Source organism: Lissotriton vulgaris, chromosome 5, assembly GCF_964263255.1.
Source record: "Lissotriton vulgaris chromosome 5, aLisVul1.2, whole genome shotgun sequence".
Classification (NCBI taxonomy): Eukaryota; Metazoa; Chordata; class Amphibia; order Caudata; family Salamandridae; genus Lissotriton; species Lissotriton vulgaris.
The window spans coordinates 1,683,991,255-1,684,010,566 of NC_141693.1; the positions used below are offsets into that span (position 1 = coordinate 1,683,991,255).

Below are 19,312 nucleotides of genomic sequence, written 5' to 3' on the forward strand. Positions count from 1 at the left end.
GACCCTTCTTAGCGCCCACGTAACCAACAAAGAGTTGGCCATCCACCTGGAACTGACGTGTGCGATCCAGATAGAATAAGAGCGCACGTCTTGGGTCCAGACGGTGGAGCCTCTCTTCCTCTTTCGAGAGATGCGGAGTCGGAAAGAAGGTGGGAAAGGTGATGGACTGCCCGATGTGGAAGGCTGTGACTACCTTGGGCAGGAAAGAGGGTCGAGTCCGCAACACAACTTTGTCCGGCTGGACAGAAAGTAAAGGAGGTTTAGAAGAAAGAGCCTGGAGCTCACTCACTCTCCTGGCAGAGGTGATGGCAATCAGGAATGCAGTTTTAAGAGTAAGGAGAGAAAGAGGACAGTTATGAAGTGGCTTGAAGGGAGCGCACATCAGATAAGTCAGAAAAAGGTTCAAGTCCCATTAAGTCATCACCCAAGGAACAGGAGGGAACATATGAGTGATGCCCTTCAAAAACCTATTTACAACTGGGGACTTGAACAAAGAGGGCTGATCAGGGAGCCTTAAGGTGGCGAAAATGGCAGAGAGGTAGCTCTTCAGAGTGCCCAGAGCAGAGCCCTGCTGGGCAAGAGAAAGAAGAAAGAGGAGAACCTCTGAAAGAGGGGCAGAAAGGGGATCCACAGCCTTTGCTGTGCACCATGCCACAAATGTGTTCCAAATTTGATGGAGGGACGCCTGGCTGCCAGAATCACATTACAGACTTCAGGAGGCAAGTCAAATGGCCTCAACTGCCGCCGCTCAATCTCCACGCATGTGAGTGAAGACTGGACAGGTTCGGGTGGAGGACCGTCCCCTGCTGCTGCGACAGAAGGTCCTCCTGAAGAGGCAGACTAATCAGGGGATCGACAGACATGCTGAGTAGCTCGGGATACCACGGAGCCACAAGGATGACTTGGGCCCGGTCACGCCTTATCTTCTTCAGCACTCTGGGCAGGAGTGGTAGAGGCGGAAAGGCGTACAACAGACCGCAGCTCCACTCGCGACGAAATGCGTCTCCGAGCGAGTGCCACCTTGGAAATTCCAACGGGCAGAACTGATGACATTGCGCATTCTCTTCTGTGGCGAATATATCTAACCAAGGCTCTCCCCACTGCTAAAAGAGGTTTTGGCCACGTCCGAGTTCAGATGCCATTCGTGATCCATCATGTACTGACGGCTGAGTTGGTCCGCCCTGACGTTCAGGGAACCTGCCAGGTGTTGAACCACCAGGGTCACGCCCTGATGTTCCAGCCACTGCCAGAGGGGCAGAGCCTCCTGGCAGAGGGTCCACGACCCCACCCCGCCCTGTTTGTTGCAGTACCACATGGCGGTGGTGTTGTCCGTGAACACCTGCACTAAACTCCCCCGGACAGAGGGGAGGAATGCCTTCAGTGCAAGCCGGATAGCCCGCAGCTCTAGAAGGTTGATATGGAGCCGGGACTCCGCCGGAGACCATAGGCCTCTGATCTCTGCCTCTCCCATGCGGCCTCGCCAGCTCTGGAGGGACGCGTCCGTCACAACTACGTGCTCCGGTTGGGGTAGGGAGAGGGATCTGCCGCTGACCCAATCGCCGTCCGTGAGCCACCACTGTAACTGTCTTGCAGTGCCCTCCGAAATCAAGACATGGTCGGACAAGTTGCCCTGATGCTGGGCCCACTGAAACTTCAGGTCCCACTGCAGAGCCTGCAACCGCCACCTGGCGTGATGCACCAGAAGGATGGAGGAGGCCATCAGCCCCAGGAGCCGCAGAGTCAACCTGACCGAAACTCGGGATAACAGCTGAAAGATCGGAGTCAGAGCCTAAATATCCCGAACCCGCTGTTCGGAGAATAAACCCGAAACTGCGCAGAGTCTAGAACCGCTCCGATGAAGAGGAGCTTCGGAGAGGGACACAGGTGTGACTTCTGCACATTGATGGAGAACCCCAGCAGCTGCAGGAGGTCGGCCGTGTCTGGAGATGGCTGACGACTGTCTGGGGCGAGCCCGCCTTCAACAACCAGTCGTCGAGGTAGGGGAAGACTGAAACCCCTAACCTGCACAGATGAGCTGCGACCACCGCCATCACTTTCGTGAACACCCGTGGGGCGCTGGTAAGGCCGAAGGGGAGCACGGTGAACTGAAAGTGCTCGTGGCCTACCGTGAACCGCAGGTAACGCCGGTGGGCCGGCAGGACGGGGATGTGAAAATAAGCATCCTGCAAGTCCAACACTACCATCCAGTCTCCCGGGTCCAGGGCAGCTAAGACCTAGGGGTGAGCCGAGACCACACCTGCATGCGTAAGCGATACCGACCTACTGGCGGTTCACAGCGTCCCACTACTGAGACAGGGGACGGTACACGTCAAGCAGTCTTCCACGGGGGCCGGGTAGGCTTGCCACAGAAGGCCACCTGGTACAATAAGGGAAGACTAAGAAAGGTGCATGTTAAACGCTGACCCACCAAGAAACCCTGAAGAAATCACTGAAACGTAAGGCAAAGTGATGAAACATGTCGGTTGACTTTTAACAGAGTGAGCTAACAGCACAGAATAAAGTCATGAGTTGCTAGTTAGCCTCACCCTTTTTATAGAGGTATATTTGTTTTTCACTAAATTGGGCACGGATATATCACATCGGGTTCCAGCACACACAACACTTTTGGACATCAGCAGTCAGCAGAAAAGTTGGCGGACCTCAGCCAGGCGTGGCGACGAATCGACACCGTCGTTGCCATCGCTCTGCCTAGTGAGTCTGTTGTATCCAGTCCACATCGGATGGAATACCGTGCCGCATCTCGACCCTCCGCAAGGGCTTGGCCGAGTTTAGTCTGGGCCTCCTCCGGACATTGTGGCAGCACTTCCGCAACCGTGTCCCAGAGAGAGTAGGGATAACGGCCCAAGAGGCATGCAGTGTTAACTGACCGCAACCCCAAACTCAGTGAGAAGAACATCTTCTTACTATACTGTTCGTACCTCTTGGATTCCCGATCGGGGGAGCCATTGGGAATGCGGTCTGGGAGTTAGAAGCCTGTATGAACAGGCTCTCGGGGGTGGTTGGACAGAAAGCAAGGGTCGCCCGGAGCCGGGCGGTGGCGTCTGGCCGCGTTCCTATCTACAGGGAGACCTGTAGCGGGCCTGGACCAAGTGCCCAAAAGAACGTCAGACAAGGCCTCATTTAACGGCAACAGAGTCTCCGAAGAGCTTGCTTGCAGTTTAAGGACCTCAGTGAGGAGGTTAGTCCTCACGGCTGCGACGGGGAGTTCAAGGGATAAGGCCTTGGTCGCCCGCGTCAACACCACACTATAGGCAGCCCCCTCCTCCGAAGCCACGCTAGGAGGGGAGACAAAGCCAGTGTCTGGCGAAGTGTCCAGACCACTTGCATCCCCTAGCTCACCTGCACAGTCCTGATAAGACTGGCACTCACGTGCCAGAGGGTCCTCAGACCCCTCCCAATCCGCCTCGCCACCCATCTCCTGGTACTCAGGGGCAAATGATGAGGCCGGATCATAGAAGAAAAAGTCTTCTGCCGGCGCCGAATGCGGCATTCAGCGGCGGCGCTTCAGAGTCTGAACCGGGTCGAGGGGGGGACCGGGGATGTCGTCGTCCTGCATTGGCGTCAGGGGCGACACCCTAGGGGCCGGCGCGGTCGTAAGGTCGACCGGCGACGACCCGGATCCGGAACCGGATCCAGCGGGGCCCTGCGGCGCTGGGACCGAAGGCGCCGACGGCTTGGGCTCCCAGTCGGAGCCGCTTGGCCCGAAGGCCCCGCGGAACCCGACAGAGGAGTGAGCGACCTCATGGCCATTAGGAAGGCATCGATCTCCTCCGGCGTCGCGTTCTGCCCAGGGACCGGCGGGTATGGAGCAGGCCGCGACGCCTGAGGGTCCGGCGGAGCCGCGTGGGTGGTGTCGCCCGAACCCCTGGCTGCGTCGTTCGAGCGTTGGGGGGAGTCAGAAGAGCGATGTCGCCTCTTCAACTTCTTGTGCCTCTTACCTGAGGACTTGGAGCCCGAGGAGTGGTGTCGACTCCCCGAGCTGTGATTACACCGGCCCCGAGACCGGTTCCTCGACTTCCTTCCGGACCGGGACCTCGAACGGTGCGGGCCGACTGCCAGAGCTCGAGGCGCTTGCGGGACCGCTCCCGCCTAGCCTTCGACATCAAGGCCCGGCAGTCGGGGCACGACTTGTCATCGTGGCCGGGCCCCAGGCAATGTAGACACCTGCGATGGGGGTCGGTAACCGACATCAGTCGGCTGCAGTCGACGCAGGGTTTAAACCCGGGCATCCCTACCGGCACCGTCGGAGTCAAAAAATGACTAAGGGTACCACTTTTTCCGGATCGGCGCTTGTTTGCGCAGAAAAAAGATGAACTGACGTCAGCGCGCGAGGGCGGCGTCTAAGTACTCCGGCGGCGCCAACAACGCCGACGACGGACGTGGAGCCGCAGTCGACGCCTACTGACGCGCAAGGGTATTGCTACGCAAAAGTTTCCGGATCCAGTCTGACGCCTGGGGATATTCTAAGGTAAGGAATCTAATACTAACCTGTTTCTTTCAGATAAACAGCACAGTATGCATAATTCTGCACAGTTTACCTTCACACAAATCAACCACCTTCGATGAATAACTGATTTTTACTGTTGCATATTAATATAACAAATTACAATAACACGAAGTTGTGGGCATGTTTGTAGTTCCCCTCTGTGGTTTTTTAAAGGGATCAATCGAGGGATCACCTGCAACAGAAACAGTTTCCTGCTGTTCTGTGTTTTTGTTCTGTGCAATCTGAAGCACTTGCACTAACCCCATTAGGAAATGGGAGTCTCAGTATTGAGCCCTCGTTTAATATCTGTAGACAGGCCAAAACGAGGCCTGTACCCAGTTTGTATTATCGCTCCTCAAATATATGGGGCTTACTAGAATGTCTTCCAACTCAAGATATATTACTGCTACAAAGCTGATGAAGATTTTAAACACAATATAAGATTTTACCAGTTAGATAACTTTGTAGTTTTAGCCAACATGAATTAAAAGTGCTACTGGATAGATCTGTAGAGTGGTTGGTGCCCCGGACACAGATCTCTCAGTTTGAAGAGAATACGTTCAATTTGGCCTGTTCTAGACAGACCTCTCGCAAACTCCCCGAATTTCTCATAAATCCTCAAAATAATATTGGGTTTTCCAGAAAAACAGCAATCTGTGAGCATTGTAAATCTGAAGAAACTACAAGAGAATTGCTGCTTACAGACCACGGTCCAGGTACCTATGCACTCATTTCATCACCGCAAACACATGAACAAAATGCCCCTTTCAATGCATAAGCTACCATCATCACCACAATTCAAGCTTTTGCAGGTGCCTCAAAAACAGGCTGCGATAGAGCTCAGTTTTTTCCTGGCCATCTTTTATAAGTGCATTCTTCCCTTTAAAAGAAGGATAACCAACAGTCAGTTACTGGATAAGACCGAGGCACTGTATATTTAACTGAAAAATGTGCCAGATATAGAGTACAAAAAGCCAAAAGCATATCATATCAATGTTCAACATCTTTCGTAATTATAGTCTAGATTACTTTGTTACGACTTGCTTCCTACTGCAAAAGAAGGGGCCACAGGTCGTTCTTTCTCTTCAACGATTGCAGTCTAAGGTTCGACATTTGGCTTTGCTGACCTGAAAAAAGTTCCCAAGACAAGCTAAAGTCTACCAATTTCCTATACCTTATTTAAGGCAGGAAGGAAATCAAACTATATTAACAATTATTGAAAACACATACAAAATAATAACGTTATCAGGAAGAACGTACCTTGTGCCATCAGAAATTCAACTGTGCCAAGATGTCCTTCTGAGGCTGCCATCATTAGTGGAGTTCGACCCTGCTTGTCTGCCATGTTCACATCTGCACCATGTGTAAGTAATAGGTCTACAATCTACAAAGGTACAAAAAAGAGAGAACACATGTAACTTACAACTTAGTTCTCATGAAGGAAGAACAATAGTTACTTACCTGTAATCTGTGGTTCTCCAGTATTGGTGTCTTTCATAGATTCACATGCCTGAATCATTCCCTGTCGTCGGAGTGGGAGTCCCACGGTACATAAAAAAGCAATAATATGTACATATTAACCAAAAAACCTTGGAAATTAACAACCAGGAAGTAAAGTAGCCCTAAGCTACAAGAGAAAAAACTTCTACACTCATGACTATCATAGTAATTATATATTAGTCCAAACTGCAGCCAATCAGGCGACAGCACCCACCAGAATGGTCTCCCCCGAGGCTCAGGCTCTCAGTTTTTCTCGCACAGGAGTGAACCAAAACAAGATAGCCTAAACCAGCCTCTGAGGGGAGGCTCAGTTGCATGTGAATCTATGAAAGACACCAATACTGGAGAACCTCAGATTACAGGTAAGTAATTATTGTTATTCTCCAGTATTGCAGAGTCTTTCATAGATTCAAATGCCTGAATCAGGATAGCAGAACAGAACATAATGCTCGTAAAATGCGTTTGTACCAAGTATATATATATAAATCTAAACATACACACACACACATATATATACACACACACACACACACATATATATATATATATATATATATATATATATATAAATACACATATACTATAATGAAGTATGATTAATAATATCATAATTGTACATAGATACATTTGCTCCTAACATATGCAGAACAAGTTCAAGATATATAAACAGTAAGTCAATAAGCATCTAAAAAGAGCATAGTGGAGGAGGGAGAACCGAGGCTCACCTTATTTAAAAAGATTGCGGAGAACAGCTTGTCCCACTGACGTATCTGCATCGCTTGAGGTCTCCAAACAGTAGTGTTTGGTAAAAGTGTGTCTATTGGACCAAGTTGCCGCTCTGCAGATTTGATGGAGAAGGACACCGGCAAAAAGAGCGGCAGATTAAGAAATTGCTATTGTAGAATGCGCTCTTGGCATTGCTTGCAAAGGTCTTCCCGCCTGTTGATGGCATAGACAAATCACAGCAGAAATCCAACGAGCCATGGTTGGTTTGGAAACAGAATATCCTTGACGTAGCTTACCAAAGGCCACAAACAGTTGGTCGGATTTACGGATTGTTGCAGTCCGTTGTAAATAAAACTTGAGACATCTTCTGATGTCAAGGGAATGCAAGGCCCTTTCCGCAGCTGTCTGTGGATTTGGAAAGAATGTCTTTAAAATTATCGGTTCATTAAGGTGGAAGTCGGCAGGTACTTTTGGCATGAAGCCGGGATTGGTGCGTAGCACTACTGATTTTGAGGTGAATTGAAGAAAAGGGGATTTAATAGTGAACGTCTGAATGTCACTGACTCTCGTTGCTGATGTCAGAGCCAATAGCAAAGAAACTTTCCAAGAAAGGAACTTTAAATCCACTTTATGAATAGGCTCAAAAGGGTGCTGCATATGTTGTGTAAGCACCACATTAAGATGCCAGAATGGAGGTGGATGCCGAATAGAGGGGAACATCCAAAATAATCCCTTGAAGAATTGCTGAATAACTCTAGTTGAATAAAGAGAATTAGATCTGTCCTGCCGATACCTACAAATCGCCGCCAAGAACACTTTCAAAGTGGAATGGGATAGGCCCGATCTTGCTAGGTGAAGATAGAACGTCAAGTCAAGTCAAGTCATAACATTTATATAGCGCACTACATACCCAGAGGGTTTCAAGGCGCTTAGGAAGGGGAGTAGGATTATTTGTCAAATATCCAGGTTTTAAGCTGCTTTCTGAACGCTAGGTGATTCTGGGTGAGGCGAAGGTAAGCGGGGAGTGAGTTCCATGTTTTGGCAGCCAGGTAAGAGAAGGATCTGCCTCCCATGGTGGTCTTGTTGATGCGAGGTACAGTGGCCAAGGCTTGGCTGGAAGAGCGAAGTTGGCGGGAGGGGGTGTAAAAGGACAGTCGAGAGTTGAGGCACTCTGGTCCGATGTCGTAGAGTGATTTGTGTGCGTGGGTAAGCAGTCGGAAAGTAATCCTCTTATTGACGGGTAGCCAATGGAGGTTTTTAAGGTGACCAGAGATGTGTTCGTTGCGTGGGATGTCTAATATGAGCCTGGCTGAGGCGTTTTGGATTCGTTGTAGTTTCTTCTGGAGTTTTGCGGTAGTACCTGCGTAGAGGGTGTTTCCGTAGTCCAGTCGGCTCGTGACCAGAGCGTGGGTGACTGTTTTCCTTGTTTCGGAGGGGATCCAGCGAAATGTTTTTCTGAGCATGCGAAGAATGTTAAAGCAGGAAGAGGATACGGCGCTGACTTGTCTGTTCATTGAGAGTGAAGAATCCAGGATGACGCCTAGGTTCCGTGCGTGGTCTGTCGGGATGGGTGCTTTCCCGAGGGCTTCCGGCCACCAAGAGTCGTCCCATGCAGAGGGGGATTTACCTAGGATGAGGACTTCTGTTTTGTCTGAGTTCAGTTTCAGACGGCTTTGTTTCATCCATTCGGCGACTTCTTTCATTCCCTCGTGTAGGTTAGTTTTGGCGGTGCTGGGGTCCTTGGTGAGAGATAGGATCAGTTGAGTGTCATCCGCGTAAGAGATGATGTTGAGGTTGTGTTGGCGGGCGATGGCCGCGAGGGGGCTCATGTATACGTTGAAGAGGGTGGGACTGAGTGAGGATCCTTGTGGTACGCCGCAGATGATTTCTGAGGCCTCGGACTTGAATGGTGGGAGGCGGACTCTCTGGGTTCTTCCGGTGAGGAACGAGGTGATCCATTCCAGTGCCTTTCCTTGGATTCCGATGTTTCTGAGGCGTTGTAAAAGTGTGCTGTGGCAGACTGTGTCGAAGGCTGCAGAGAGGTCGAGGAGGATGAGGGCGACTGTGTCTCCATTGTCCAGTAGAGTTCGAATGTCGTCTGTTGCTGCGATGAGGGCGGTCTCAGTGCTGTGTTTGGCTCGGAAGCCATATTGTGAGGGGTCGAGAGATTTGTTGGCTTCGAGGAAGGCGGCGAGCTGGTTGTTGACAGCTTTCTCGATGACTTTGGCCGGGAATGGAAGAAGCGAGATGGGGCGGTAGTTTTTGAGTTCGGTGGGGTCTGCTGTTGGTTTTTTCAGAAGGGCGGTGAGTTCAGCGTGTTTCCAGTCTTCTGGGAAGGTAGCGGAGTTGAGGGAGCAGTTGATGACGTCTCGGAGGTGCGGAGCTATGACGGAGTCTGCTTTGTTGAAGATGTGGTGAGGGCATGGGTCAGTGGGGGATCCAGAGTGGATGGAATTCATCAGGCGGATGGTGTCCTCAGTGGAGATTGGGTTCCAGGCGTTAAGGGTGTTGACGGGGGGAAGAAGGTCAGCTGATGGTGGGGTGGGTTGGCTTCCGGGTTGGTTGTCAAAGCTGTTGTGGATGTCAGCAATCTTGTTGTGGAAAAAAGAGGCTAGGGAATCGCAGAGGGTTTGAGAGGGGGTGATGTCGTTGGAGTTGGCCGAGGGGTTGGAGAATTCCTTGACGATGTTGAAAAGTTCCTTGCTGTTGTGGGCGTTGTTGTCAAGTCGATCTTTGAATGCTGTTTTCTTGGCTTTTCGGATCAGTTGGTGGTGAGTACGGATGGCGCTTTTGAAGGCGTCCTTGTTGCTGGTGGATGGGTCTTTTTTCCAGGCCTTTTCAAGGGAGCGGCACAGTTTCTTGGACTTCTTGAGGTCGTCGTTGAACCATGAGGCCTTCTTGATGCCAAGTTTGTGTTGACGTTTTTTCAGTGGTGCTAAGTTGTCGGCGGTGTTGGATAACCAAAGGGTGAGGTTGGAGGCGGCTTCGTTTGCGTTAGAAGAGAGGGCTGGGGAGGTTTGAAGGAGCGATGTGGAGATCTGTTTTGTGGTGATTTTGTTCCAGTTTCTTTGTAGAGTTGGTTGGAGGAGGATGGTGGGTTTCGGCTTGTTGTAGGTGAAGTGAACGCAGCTGTGGTCAGTCCAGAGGAGATCCGTAGTGTGGCTGAAGGAGACATTGTTGCTGGAGGTGAAGATGGGGTCGAGAGTGTGACCTGCGATGTGGGTGGGGGAAGTGACCAGTTGTTTAAGTCCGAGGTTGGCGAGGTTGTCCAAAAGGGTGGCGGTGTTGCGGTCGTTGATCTTTTCAAGGTGGAAGTTGAGGTCTCCCAGAAGGATGTAGTCTTTGGAGGGGAGTGCGTGTGGGGTGATGAAGTCCGTGATGTCTTCACTGAATTTTGCGCGGGGTCCTGGTGGTCTGTAGAGGAGAGTGCCTCGGAGTGTGGATTTGGGGTCGATGTGGATCTGGAAGTGAAGGTGTTCGGAGTTAGCGAGGTTGGCGTCAGAGCTGGTTGAGATGCGGATTGATTTCTTATGGACGATGGCGATTCCTCCTCCTGTATGGTCGGTGCGGTCCTTGCGTGTGATCTTATAGTCATCAGGGATAGCGATGGCGATGTCAGGGGCGGAGGAAGCGTTCATCCATGTTTCCGTTAGGAAAGCGACGTCCGGAGAGATGGTGTCTAGTAGGTTCCAAAGGTCGATGGCATGCCTGTGGACCGAGCGGGTGTTGAGAAGGATGCATTCTAGGTGGTTGGGGTCGGTAATCTGTGTTGTGGTCGCAGCGGAGATGTTGTCGGTGCCGCTAAATTTGCAGGAGAGGCAGGAGAATGGTCCATGGGTGCGTCCAGGAGCGGCTTGGACGCAGTTGGGGGCGCGACCGGGGTTAAGGGCTAGGAGGGTGGCGGCATCGTAGGTAATGCGGGAGGGCTGGGAGGGACGGGGGCCAGGGGGTCTGGCGCTGGGCGAGGTCCAGGCGCGGACGGGCGTAGACGGGCTTACCTTTGGCGCACCTTCGGCGCGGATTGGGCGCGGTCGCTGCGCGTGGACGCTGCGCGTGGATATTCCTGTCATAAAAGGTGGTGAGGGGGGAGGGGCGAGGGCGGGTCAGCTGGGAAGGCGGGAGCGGGGTGGAGACTAGGGCAGGGCGATAAACAACAATACAACAACAAAATGGCCGGCGGCCTTACGGGATCGATCAGCTGGACTAAGCCTGCCGAAATCGACCGCGTCCTCTGTGACACACAGCGCAGCAAAGCGGCAAGTGAAATGCGATGCCAGGCAGGTAGCAGCGGCCGGGGCAAGCAGCAGAGCGGCGCTGTAAAGATCAAGCGATTCCAATGCAGTAATGACAAATGCGCATAGATACCAACAATAGCGCTATGCAGATAATTCAGGCACTATCAAGCAGCAGTGAGCAAGTGGCTAAAGCAAGCAGCAGAGCTGCGAAGCGATACTCAGCTGAGAGGCAAGGCAGTTCAGGGAGCAGCGTGGGGAGCGTCCGTGTCCGCAGGGAGCAGAACGGTCACAGCGCGATAGGGTCAGAGTGCAGAGGAAGGGCTTCGTGGGAGGGCGGGTCAGCTGGGAAGGCGGGAGCGGGGTGGAGACTAGGGCAGGGCGATAAACAACAATACAACAACAAAATGGCCGGCGGCCTTACGGGATCGATCAGCTGGACTAAGCCTGCCGAAATCGACCGCGTCCTCTGTGACACACAGCGCAGCAAAGCGGCAAGTGAAATGCGATGCCAGGCAGGTAGCAGCGGCCGGGGCAAGCAGCAGAGCGGCGCTGTAAAGATCAAGCGATTCCAATGCAGTAATGACAAATGCGCATAGATACCAACAATAGCGCTATGCAGATAATTCAGGCACTATCAAGCAGCAGTGAGCAAGTGGCTAAAGCAAGCAGCAGAGCTGCGAAGCGATACTCAGCTGAGAGGCAAGGCAGGTCAGGGAGCAGCGTGGGGAGCGTCCGTGTCCGCAGGGAGCAGAACGGTCACAGCGCGATAGGGTCAGAGTGCAGAGGAAGGGCTTTGTGGGAGGGCGGGTCAGCTGGGAAGGCGGGAGCGGGGTGGAGACTAGGGCAGGGCGATAAACAACAATACAACAACAAAATGGCCGGCGGCCTTACGGGATCGATCAGCTGGACTAAGCCTGCCGAAATCGACCGCGTCCTCTGTGACACACAGCGCAGCAAAGCGGCAAGTGAAATGCGATGCCAGGCAGGTAGCAGCGGCCGGGGCAAGCAGCAGAGCGGCGCTGTAAAGATCAAGCGATTCCAATGCAGTAATGACAAATGCGCATAGATACCAACAATAGCGCTATGCAGATAATTCAGGCACTATCAAGCAGCAGTGAGCAAGTGGCTAAAGCAAGCAGCAGAGCTGCGAAGCGATACTCAGCTGAGAGGCAAGGCAGGTCAGGGAGCAGCGTGGGGAGCGTCCGTGTCCGCAGGGAGCAGAACGGTCACAGCGCGATAGGGTCAGAGTGCAGAGGAAGGGCTTCGTGGGAGGGCGGGTCAGCTGGGAAGGCGGGAGCGGGGTGGAGACTAGGGCAGGGCGATAAACAACAATACAACAACAAAATGGCCGGCGGCCTTACGGGATCGATCAGCTGGACTAAGCCTGCCGAAATCGACCGCGTCCTCTGTGACACACAGCGCAGCAAAGCGGCAAGTGAAATGCGATGCCAGGCAGGTAGCAGCGGCCGGGGCAAGCAGCAGAGCGGCGCTGTAAAGATCAAGCGATTCCAATGCAGTAATGACAAATGCGCATAGATACCAACAATAGCGCTATGCAGATAATTCAGGCACTATCAAGCAGCAGTGAGCAAGTGGCTAAAGCAAGCAGCAGAGCTGCGAAGCGATACTCAGCTGAGAGGCAAGGCAGGTCAGGGAGCAGCGTGGGGAGCGTCCGTGTCCGCAGGGAGCAGAACGGTCACAGCGCGATAGGGTCAGAGTGCAGAGGAAGGGCTTCGTGGGAGGGCGGGTCAGCTGGGAAGGCGGGAGCGGGGTGGAGACTAGGGCAGGGCGATAAACAACAATACAACAACAAAATGGCCGGCGGCCTTACGGGATCGATCAGCTGGACTAAGCCTGCCGAAATCGACCGCGTCCTCTGTGACACACAGCGCAGCAAAGCGGCAAGTGAAATGCGATGCCAGGCAGGTAGCAGCGGCCGGGGCAAGCAGCAGAGCGGCGCTGTAAAGATCAAGCGATTCCAATGCAGTAATGACAAATGCGCATAGATACCAACAATAGCGCTATGCAGATAAATCAGGCACTATCAAGCAGCAGTGAGCAAGTGGCTAAAGCAAGCAGCAGAGCTGCGAAGCGATACTCAGCTGAGAGGCAAGGCAGGTCAGGGAGCAGCGTGGGGAGCGTCCGTGTCCGCAGGGAGCAGAACGGTCACAGCGCGATAGGGTCAGAGTGCAGAGGAAGGGCTTCGTGGGAGGGCGGGTCAGCTGGGAAGGCGGGAGCGGGGTGGAGACTAGGGCAGGGCGATAAACAACAATACAACAACAAAATGGCCGGCGGCCTTACGGGATCGATCAGCTGGACTAAGCCTGCCGAAATCGACCGCGTCCTCTGTGACACACAGCGCAGCAAAGCGGCAAGTGAAATGCGATGCCAGGCAGGTAGCAGCGGCCGGGGCAAGCAGCAGAGCGGCGCTGTAAAGATCAAGCGATTCCAATGCAGTAATGACAAATGCGCATAGATACCAACAATAGCGCTATGCAGATAATTCAGGCACTATCAAGCAGCAGTGAGCAAGTGGCTAAAGCAAGCAGCAGAGCTGCAAAGCGATACTCAGCTGAGAGGCAAGGCAGGTCAGGGAGCAGCGTGGGGAGCGTCCGTGTCCGCAGGGAGCAGAACGGTCACAGCGCGATAGGGTCAGAGTGCAGAGGAAGGGCTTTGTGGGAGGGCGGGTCAGCTGGGAAGGCGGGAGCGGGGTGGAGACTAGGGCAGGGCGATAAACAACAATACAACAACAAAATGGCCGGCGGCCTTACGGGATCGATCAGCTGGACTAAGCCTGCCGAAATCGACCGCGTCCTCTGTGACACACAGCGCAGCAAAGCGGCAAGTGAAATGCGATGCCAGGCAGGTAGCAGCGGCCGGGGCAAGCAGCAGAGCGGCGCTGTAAAGATCAAGCGATTCCAATGCAGTAATGACAAATGCGCATAGATACCAACAATAGCGCTATGCAGATAATTCAGGCACTATCAAGCAGCAGTGAGCAAGTGGCTAAAGCAAGCAGCAGAGCTGCGAAGCGATACTCAGCTGAGAGGCAAGGCAGGTCAGGGAGCAGCGTGGGGAGCGTCCGTGTCCGCAGGGAGCAGAACGGTCACAGCGCGATAGGGTCAGAGTGCAGAGGAAGGGCTTCGTGGGAGGGCGGGTCAGCTGGGAAGGCGGGAGCGGGGTGGAGACTAGGGCAGGGCGATAAACAACAATACAACAACAAAATGGCCGGCGGCCTTACGGGATCGATCAGCTGGACTAAGCCTGCCGAAATCGACCGCGTCCTCTGTGACACACAGCGCAGCAAAGCGGCAAGTGAAATGCGATGCCAGGCAGGTAGCAGCGGCCGGGGCAAGCAGCAGAGCGGCGCTGTAAAGATCAAGCGATTCCAATGCAGTAATGACAAATGCGCATAGATACCAACAATAGCGCTATGCAGATAATTCAGGCACTATCAAGCAGCAGTGAGCAAGTGGCTAAAGCAAGCAGCAGAGCTGCGAAGCGATACTCAGCTGAGAGGCAAGGCAGGTCAGGGAGCAGCGTGGGGAGCGTCCGTGTCCGCAGGGAGCAGAACGGTCACAGCGCGATAGGGTCAGAGTGCAGAGGAAGGGCTTCGTGGGAGGGCGGGTCAGCTGGGAAGGCGGGAGCGGGGTGGAGACTAGGGCAGGGCGATAAACAACAATACAACAACAAAATGGCCGGCGGCCTTACGGGATCGATCAGCTGGACTAAGCCTGCCGAAATCGACCGCGTCCTCTGTGACACACAGCGCAGCAAAGCGGCAAGTGAAATGCGATGCCAGGCAGGTAGCAGCGGCCGGGGCAAGCAGCAGAGCGGCGCTGTAAAGATCAAGCGATTCCAATGCAGTAATGACAAATGCGCATAGATACCAACAATAGCGCTATGCAGATAATTCAGGCACTATCAAGCAGCAGTGAGCAAGTGGCTAAAGCAAGCAGCAGAGCTGCGAAGCGATACTCAGCTGAGAGGCAAGGCAGGTCAGGGAGCAGCGTGGGGAGCGTCCGTGTCCGCAGGGAGCAGAACGGTCACAGCGCGATAGGGTCAGAGTGCAGAGGAAGGGCTTCGTGGGAGGGCGGGTCAGCTGGGAAGGCGGGAGCGGGGTGGAGACTAGGGCAGGGCGATAAACAACAATACAACAACAAAATGGCCGGCGGCCTTACGGGATCGATCAGCTGGACTAAGCCTGCCGAAATCGACCGCGTCCTCTGTGACACACAGCGCAGCAAAGCGGCAAGTGAAATGCGATGCCAGGCAGGTAGCAGCGGCCAGGGCAAGCAGCAGAGCGGCGCTGTAAAGATCAAGCGATTCCAATGCAGTAATGACAAATGCGCATAGATACCAACAATAGCGCTATGCAGATAATTCAGGCACTATCAAGCAGCAGTGAGCAAGTGGCTAAAGCAAGCAGCAGAGCTGCGAAGCGATACTCAGCTGAGAGGCAAGGCAGGTCAGGGAGCAGCGTGGGGAGCGTCCGTGTCCGCAGGGAGCAGAACGGTCACAGTGCGATAGGGTCAGAGTGCAGAGGAAGGGCTTCGTGGGAGGGCGGGTCAGCTGGGAAGGCGGGAGCGGGGTGGAGACTAGGGCAGGGCGATAAACAACAATACAACAACAAAATGGCCGGCGGCCTTACGGGATCGATCAGCTGGACTAAGCCTGCCGAAATCGACCGCGTCCTCTGTGACACACAGCGCAGCAAAGCGGCAAGTGAAATGCGATGCCAGGCAGGTAGCAGCGGCCGGGGCAAGCAGCAGAGCGGCGCTGTAAAGATCAAGCGATTCCAATGCAGTAATGACAAATGCGCATAGATACCAACAATAGCGCTATGCAGATAATTCAGGCACTATCAAGCAGCAGTGAGCAAGTGGCTAAAGCAAGCAGCAGAGCTGCGAAGCGATACTCAGCTGAGAGGCAAGGCAGGTCAGGGAGCAGCGTGGGGAGCGTCCGTGTCCGCAGGGTGCAGAACGGTCACAGCGCGATAGGGTCAGAGTGCAGAGGAAGGGCTTCGTGGGAGGGCGGGTCAGCTGGGAAGGCGGGAGCGGGGTGGAGACTAGGGCAGGGCGATAAACAACAATACAACAACAAAATGGCCGGCGGCCTTACGGGATCGATCAGCTGGACTAAGCCTGCCGAAATCGACCGCGTCCTCTGTGACACACAGCGCAGCAAAGCGGCAAGTGAAATGCGATGCCAGGCAGGTAGCAGCGGCCGGGGCAAGCAGCAGAGCGGCGCTGTAAAGATCAAGCGATTCCAATGCAGTAATGACAAATGCGCATAGATACCAACAATAGCGCTATGCAGATAATTCAGGCACTATCAAGCAGCAGTGAGCAAGTGGCTAAAGCAAGCAGCAGAGCTGCGAAGCGATACTCAGCTGAGAGGCAAGGCAGGTCAGGGAGCAGCGTGGGGAGCGTCCGTGTCCGCAGGGAGCAGAACGGTCACAGAGCGATAGGGTCAGAGTGCAGAGGAAGGGCTTCGTGGGAGGGCGGGTCAGCTGGGAAGGCGGGAGCGGGGTGGAGACTAGGGCAGGGCGATAAACAACAATACAACAACAAAATGGCCGGCGGCCTTACGGGATCGATCAGCTGGACTAAGCCTGCCGAAATCGACCGCGTCCTCTGTGACACACAGCGCAGCAAAGCGGCAAGTGAAATGCGATGCCAGGCAGGTAGCAGCGGCCGGGGCAAGCAGCAGAGCGGCGCTGTAAAGATCAAGCGATTCCAATGCAGTAATGACAAATGCGCATAGATACCAACAATAGCGCTATGCAGATAATTCAGGCACTATCAAGCAGCAGTGAGCAAGTGGCTAAAGCAAGCAGCAGAGCTGCGAAGCGATACTCAGCTGAGAGGCAAGGCAGGTCAGGGAGCAGCGTGGGGAGCGTCCGTGTCCGCAGGGAGCAGAACGGTCACAGCGCGATAGGGTCAGAGTGCAGAGGAAGGGCTTCGTGGGAGGGCGGGTCAGCTGGGAAGGCGGGAGCGGGGTGGAGACTAGGGCAGGGCGATAAACAACAATACAACAACAAAATGGCCGGCGGCCTTACGGGATCGATCAGCTGGACTAAGCCTGCCGAAATCGACCGCGTCCTCTGTGACACACAGCGCAGCAAAGCGGCAAAGTTTGGTATTGGTTGAAACTGTATGGGATCGCACTAAGAAAGAAGGAGAAGTTCGGTGAACCAGTATTGGCAAGGCCATCTGGGAGCAATGAGTATTATGCTGCAAGGTTGTCTCTTGATCTTGCGGAGAACTCTGGGAACCAACGGAATCAGTGGAAAGGCGTAGGTAAATATCTGCGACCAATTCATCTAAAACGCATTCCCGCATGAGTCGTTGTGGGGAACACAACTTGCAAAGGATGGGCATTTGTAGTTCTGCCTGGTTGCAAACAGATCCAGATCTGGGTGGCCCCACCTCTGAAAGAGTAGTTTTAAAGTTGGGTGATGTAGCTCCCACTCGTGAGTGGATATTGTTGACCTGCTGAGGGAATCCGCTAGAACATTGGAGACTCCTGGTACATGAATGGCTGAAAGGCTGGTCTTGTGATGAATCGCCCAATCCCAGATCTCTAGAGCCTGTTGAAAGAGTAGGGCCGACTTTGTTCCTCCCTGCTTGTTTAAGTAATGCATACTTGTAGTATTGTCTGTTCGAATTAGAACTGAGGCTCCCCGAATGATGGTACGAAATGACTTTAGGGCCAAGAAAATGGCTCACAACTCCAGAAGGTTGATATGCCACTTCTTTTGTTGTATGCTTCATTTGCTGTTTACCGTCATCCCTTGAAGGTGCGTCCCCCCCCATCTCTCAAGGGAAGCATCTGTGGATATAGTGAAATTCGGCGGTTCGACCAGGAATGTGCATCCTTCTTCTATGTTCCTTATGTGAGTCCACCAAAGGAAGGCTTCTCACATCTGAGGCGTGATGTGAACGATATCATCAAACGACCCTGAAATCTGCAACCATTGAAGGTTGAGTTCTTCTTGCAATGGTCTCATTCTGAAATGGCAGTTGGGTATCAAAGGGATGCAGGAGGAAATCATCCCTAGGAAAGACTTGTACTGTCGAACTGAAATGCACCTTTTTGCTAGCAATGAGTGAGCTAGCTTGCAGATCTTGCGTTGCCTTTCGTTTGAGACGAAGGCCTGGGTAAGCTGGGTGTCCAATGTGGCTCCCAAAAAGGTCTTTCTCTGAGATGGAATTAGATTAGATTTTTCGAAGAGATTGGAACCTTGACAGACATCTTTGAACATGTGTGTTTGCGGTTTGAAAAGAATTTGCCTTGATAAGGCAATCGTCCAAGTATGGGAAAATTTGAATTCCTTCCAGACAAAGGTGTGCGGCCACCGGTGCTAGAACCTTTGTAAATACACGGGGTGCTGAACGTAGTCCAAACGGAAGGACTCTGAACTGAAAGTCCTTGCCAGCCACTCTGAGCCGTAAATATTTTCTGTGCCTGTTAAGGATTGACACATGAAAATAAGCGCCTTGGAGGTCGAGGGTGGCCATGTGATATCCTGCTGAAAGTAGTTGGAGGATTTCTTGAAGTGTTAACGTTCAGAAAGATAACTTTTTCAGGGATACCGTTGAGGGCGCGTAGGTCGAGAATGGGGCGCCATTCCCCAGACTTTTGTAGTATCAGGAAAAATCTTGAATAAAATCCTGTTCCTTTTTGTAAAGGAGGGACCTTTTCGATTGCTCCTTTGCGAATCATCAGATTTATTTGGGGAAAAAAGCTCCTTGAGATGAGCAGGAGGTGGGCCCTTGGGAGGAGAGTTTAGGGTAATCTTTATGAACTCTAAAACATGGCCTTTGGCCACTATATCTAGAACCCACTTGTCTGTAGTAATTGCGGACCAGTTAGAGTAGAATTGGGATATTTTTCCTCCAACTTTTGACAGGGGGGACGGCTGAAATGGTGGCAGGTGGCGGTTCTCATTGTTTTTTCGTTGAATCCCGTCCACGGCAGAAGGGCTGCCTTCTTGATTGCGAGTAGGAGTTACCTCGCTGCCCGTATGACTGCTGCCTGTAGAGCTGGTATCTTTGGTTCCCCTGATATGACTTTTGTTGATTGTAACCTTTTCTGTTGGAGAAGGATCCACGTCCCTTAGCAACTCAAAAGGACTATCTGCGAAATTGGAGGCTACCAAGAGATCTTGCCGTTTCTGTGTCCTTTTTAATAGCCTGAAGGGCTTCATCGACATGCTGGCCAAATCGTAACTCCCCATCAAACGGCATATCAATAATTTTGGCTTGGACCTCTTGGCGAAAAGATGTAGATTTCAGCCAACCGTGTCTCCTTAACACTGCTGCACCTGCTAATTGCCTGA

General features: G+C 52.9%; 1 protein-coding gene across 2 annotated transcripts in view; it reads right to left on the reverse strand.

The window, feature by feature from the left end:
* TANC2 (tetratricopeptide repeat, ankyrin repeat and coiled-coil containing 2) overlaps window positions 1-19,312 on the reverse strand; it is a 2,475,706-nt gene that overhangs the window by 195,487 nt on the left and 2,260,907 nt on the right. For both annotated transcript variants that reach the window (XM_086923824.1, XM_086923825.1), the window contains one exon: window positions 5,768-5,891. In XM_086923824.1, the coding sequence (XP_086779950.1) occupies window positions 5,768-5,891 (124 nt within the window). The remainder of the gene's footprint in view (window positions 1-5,767; window positions 5,892-19,312) is intronic.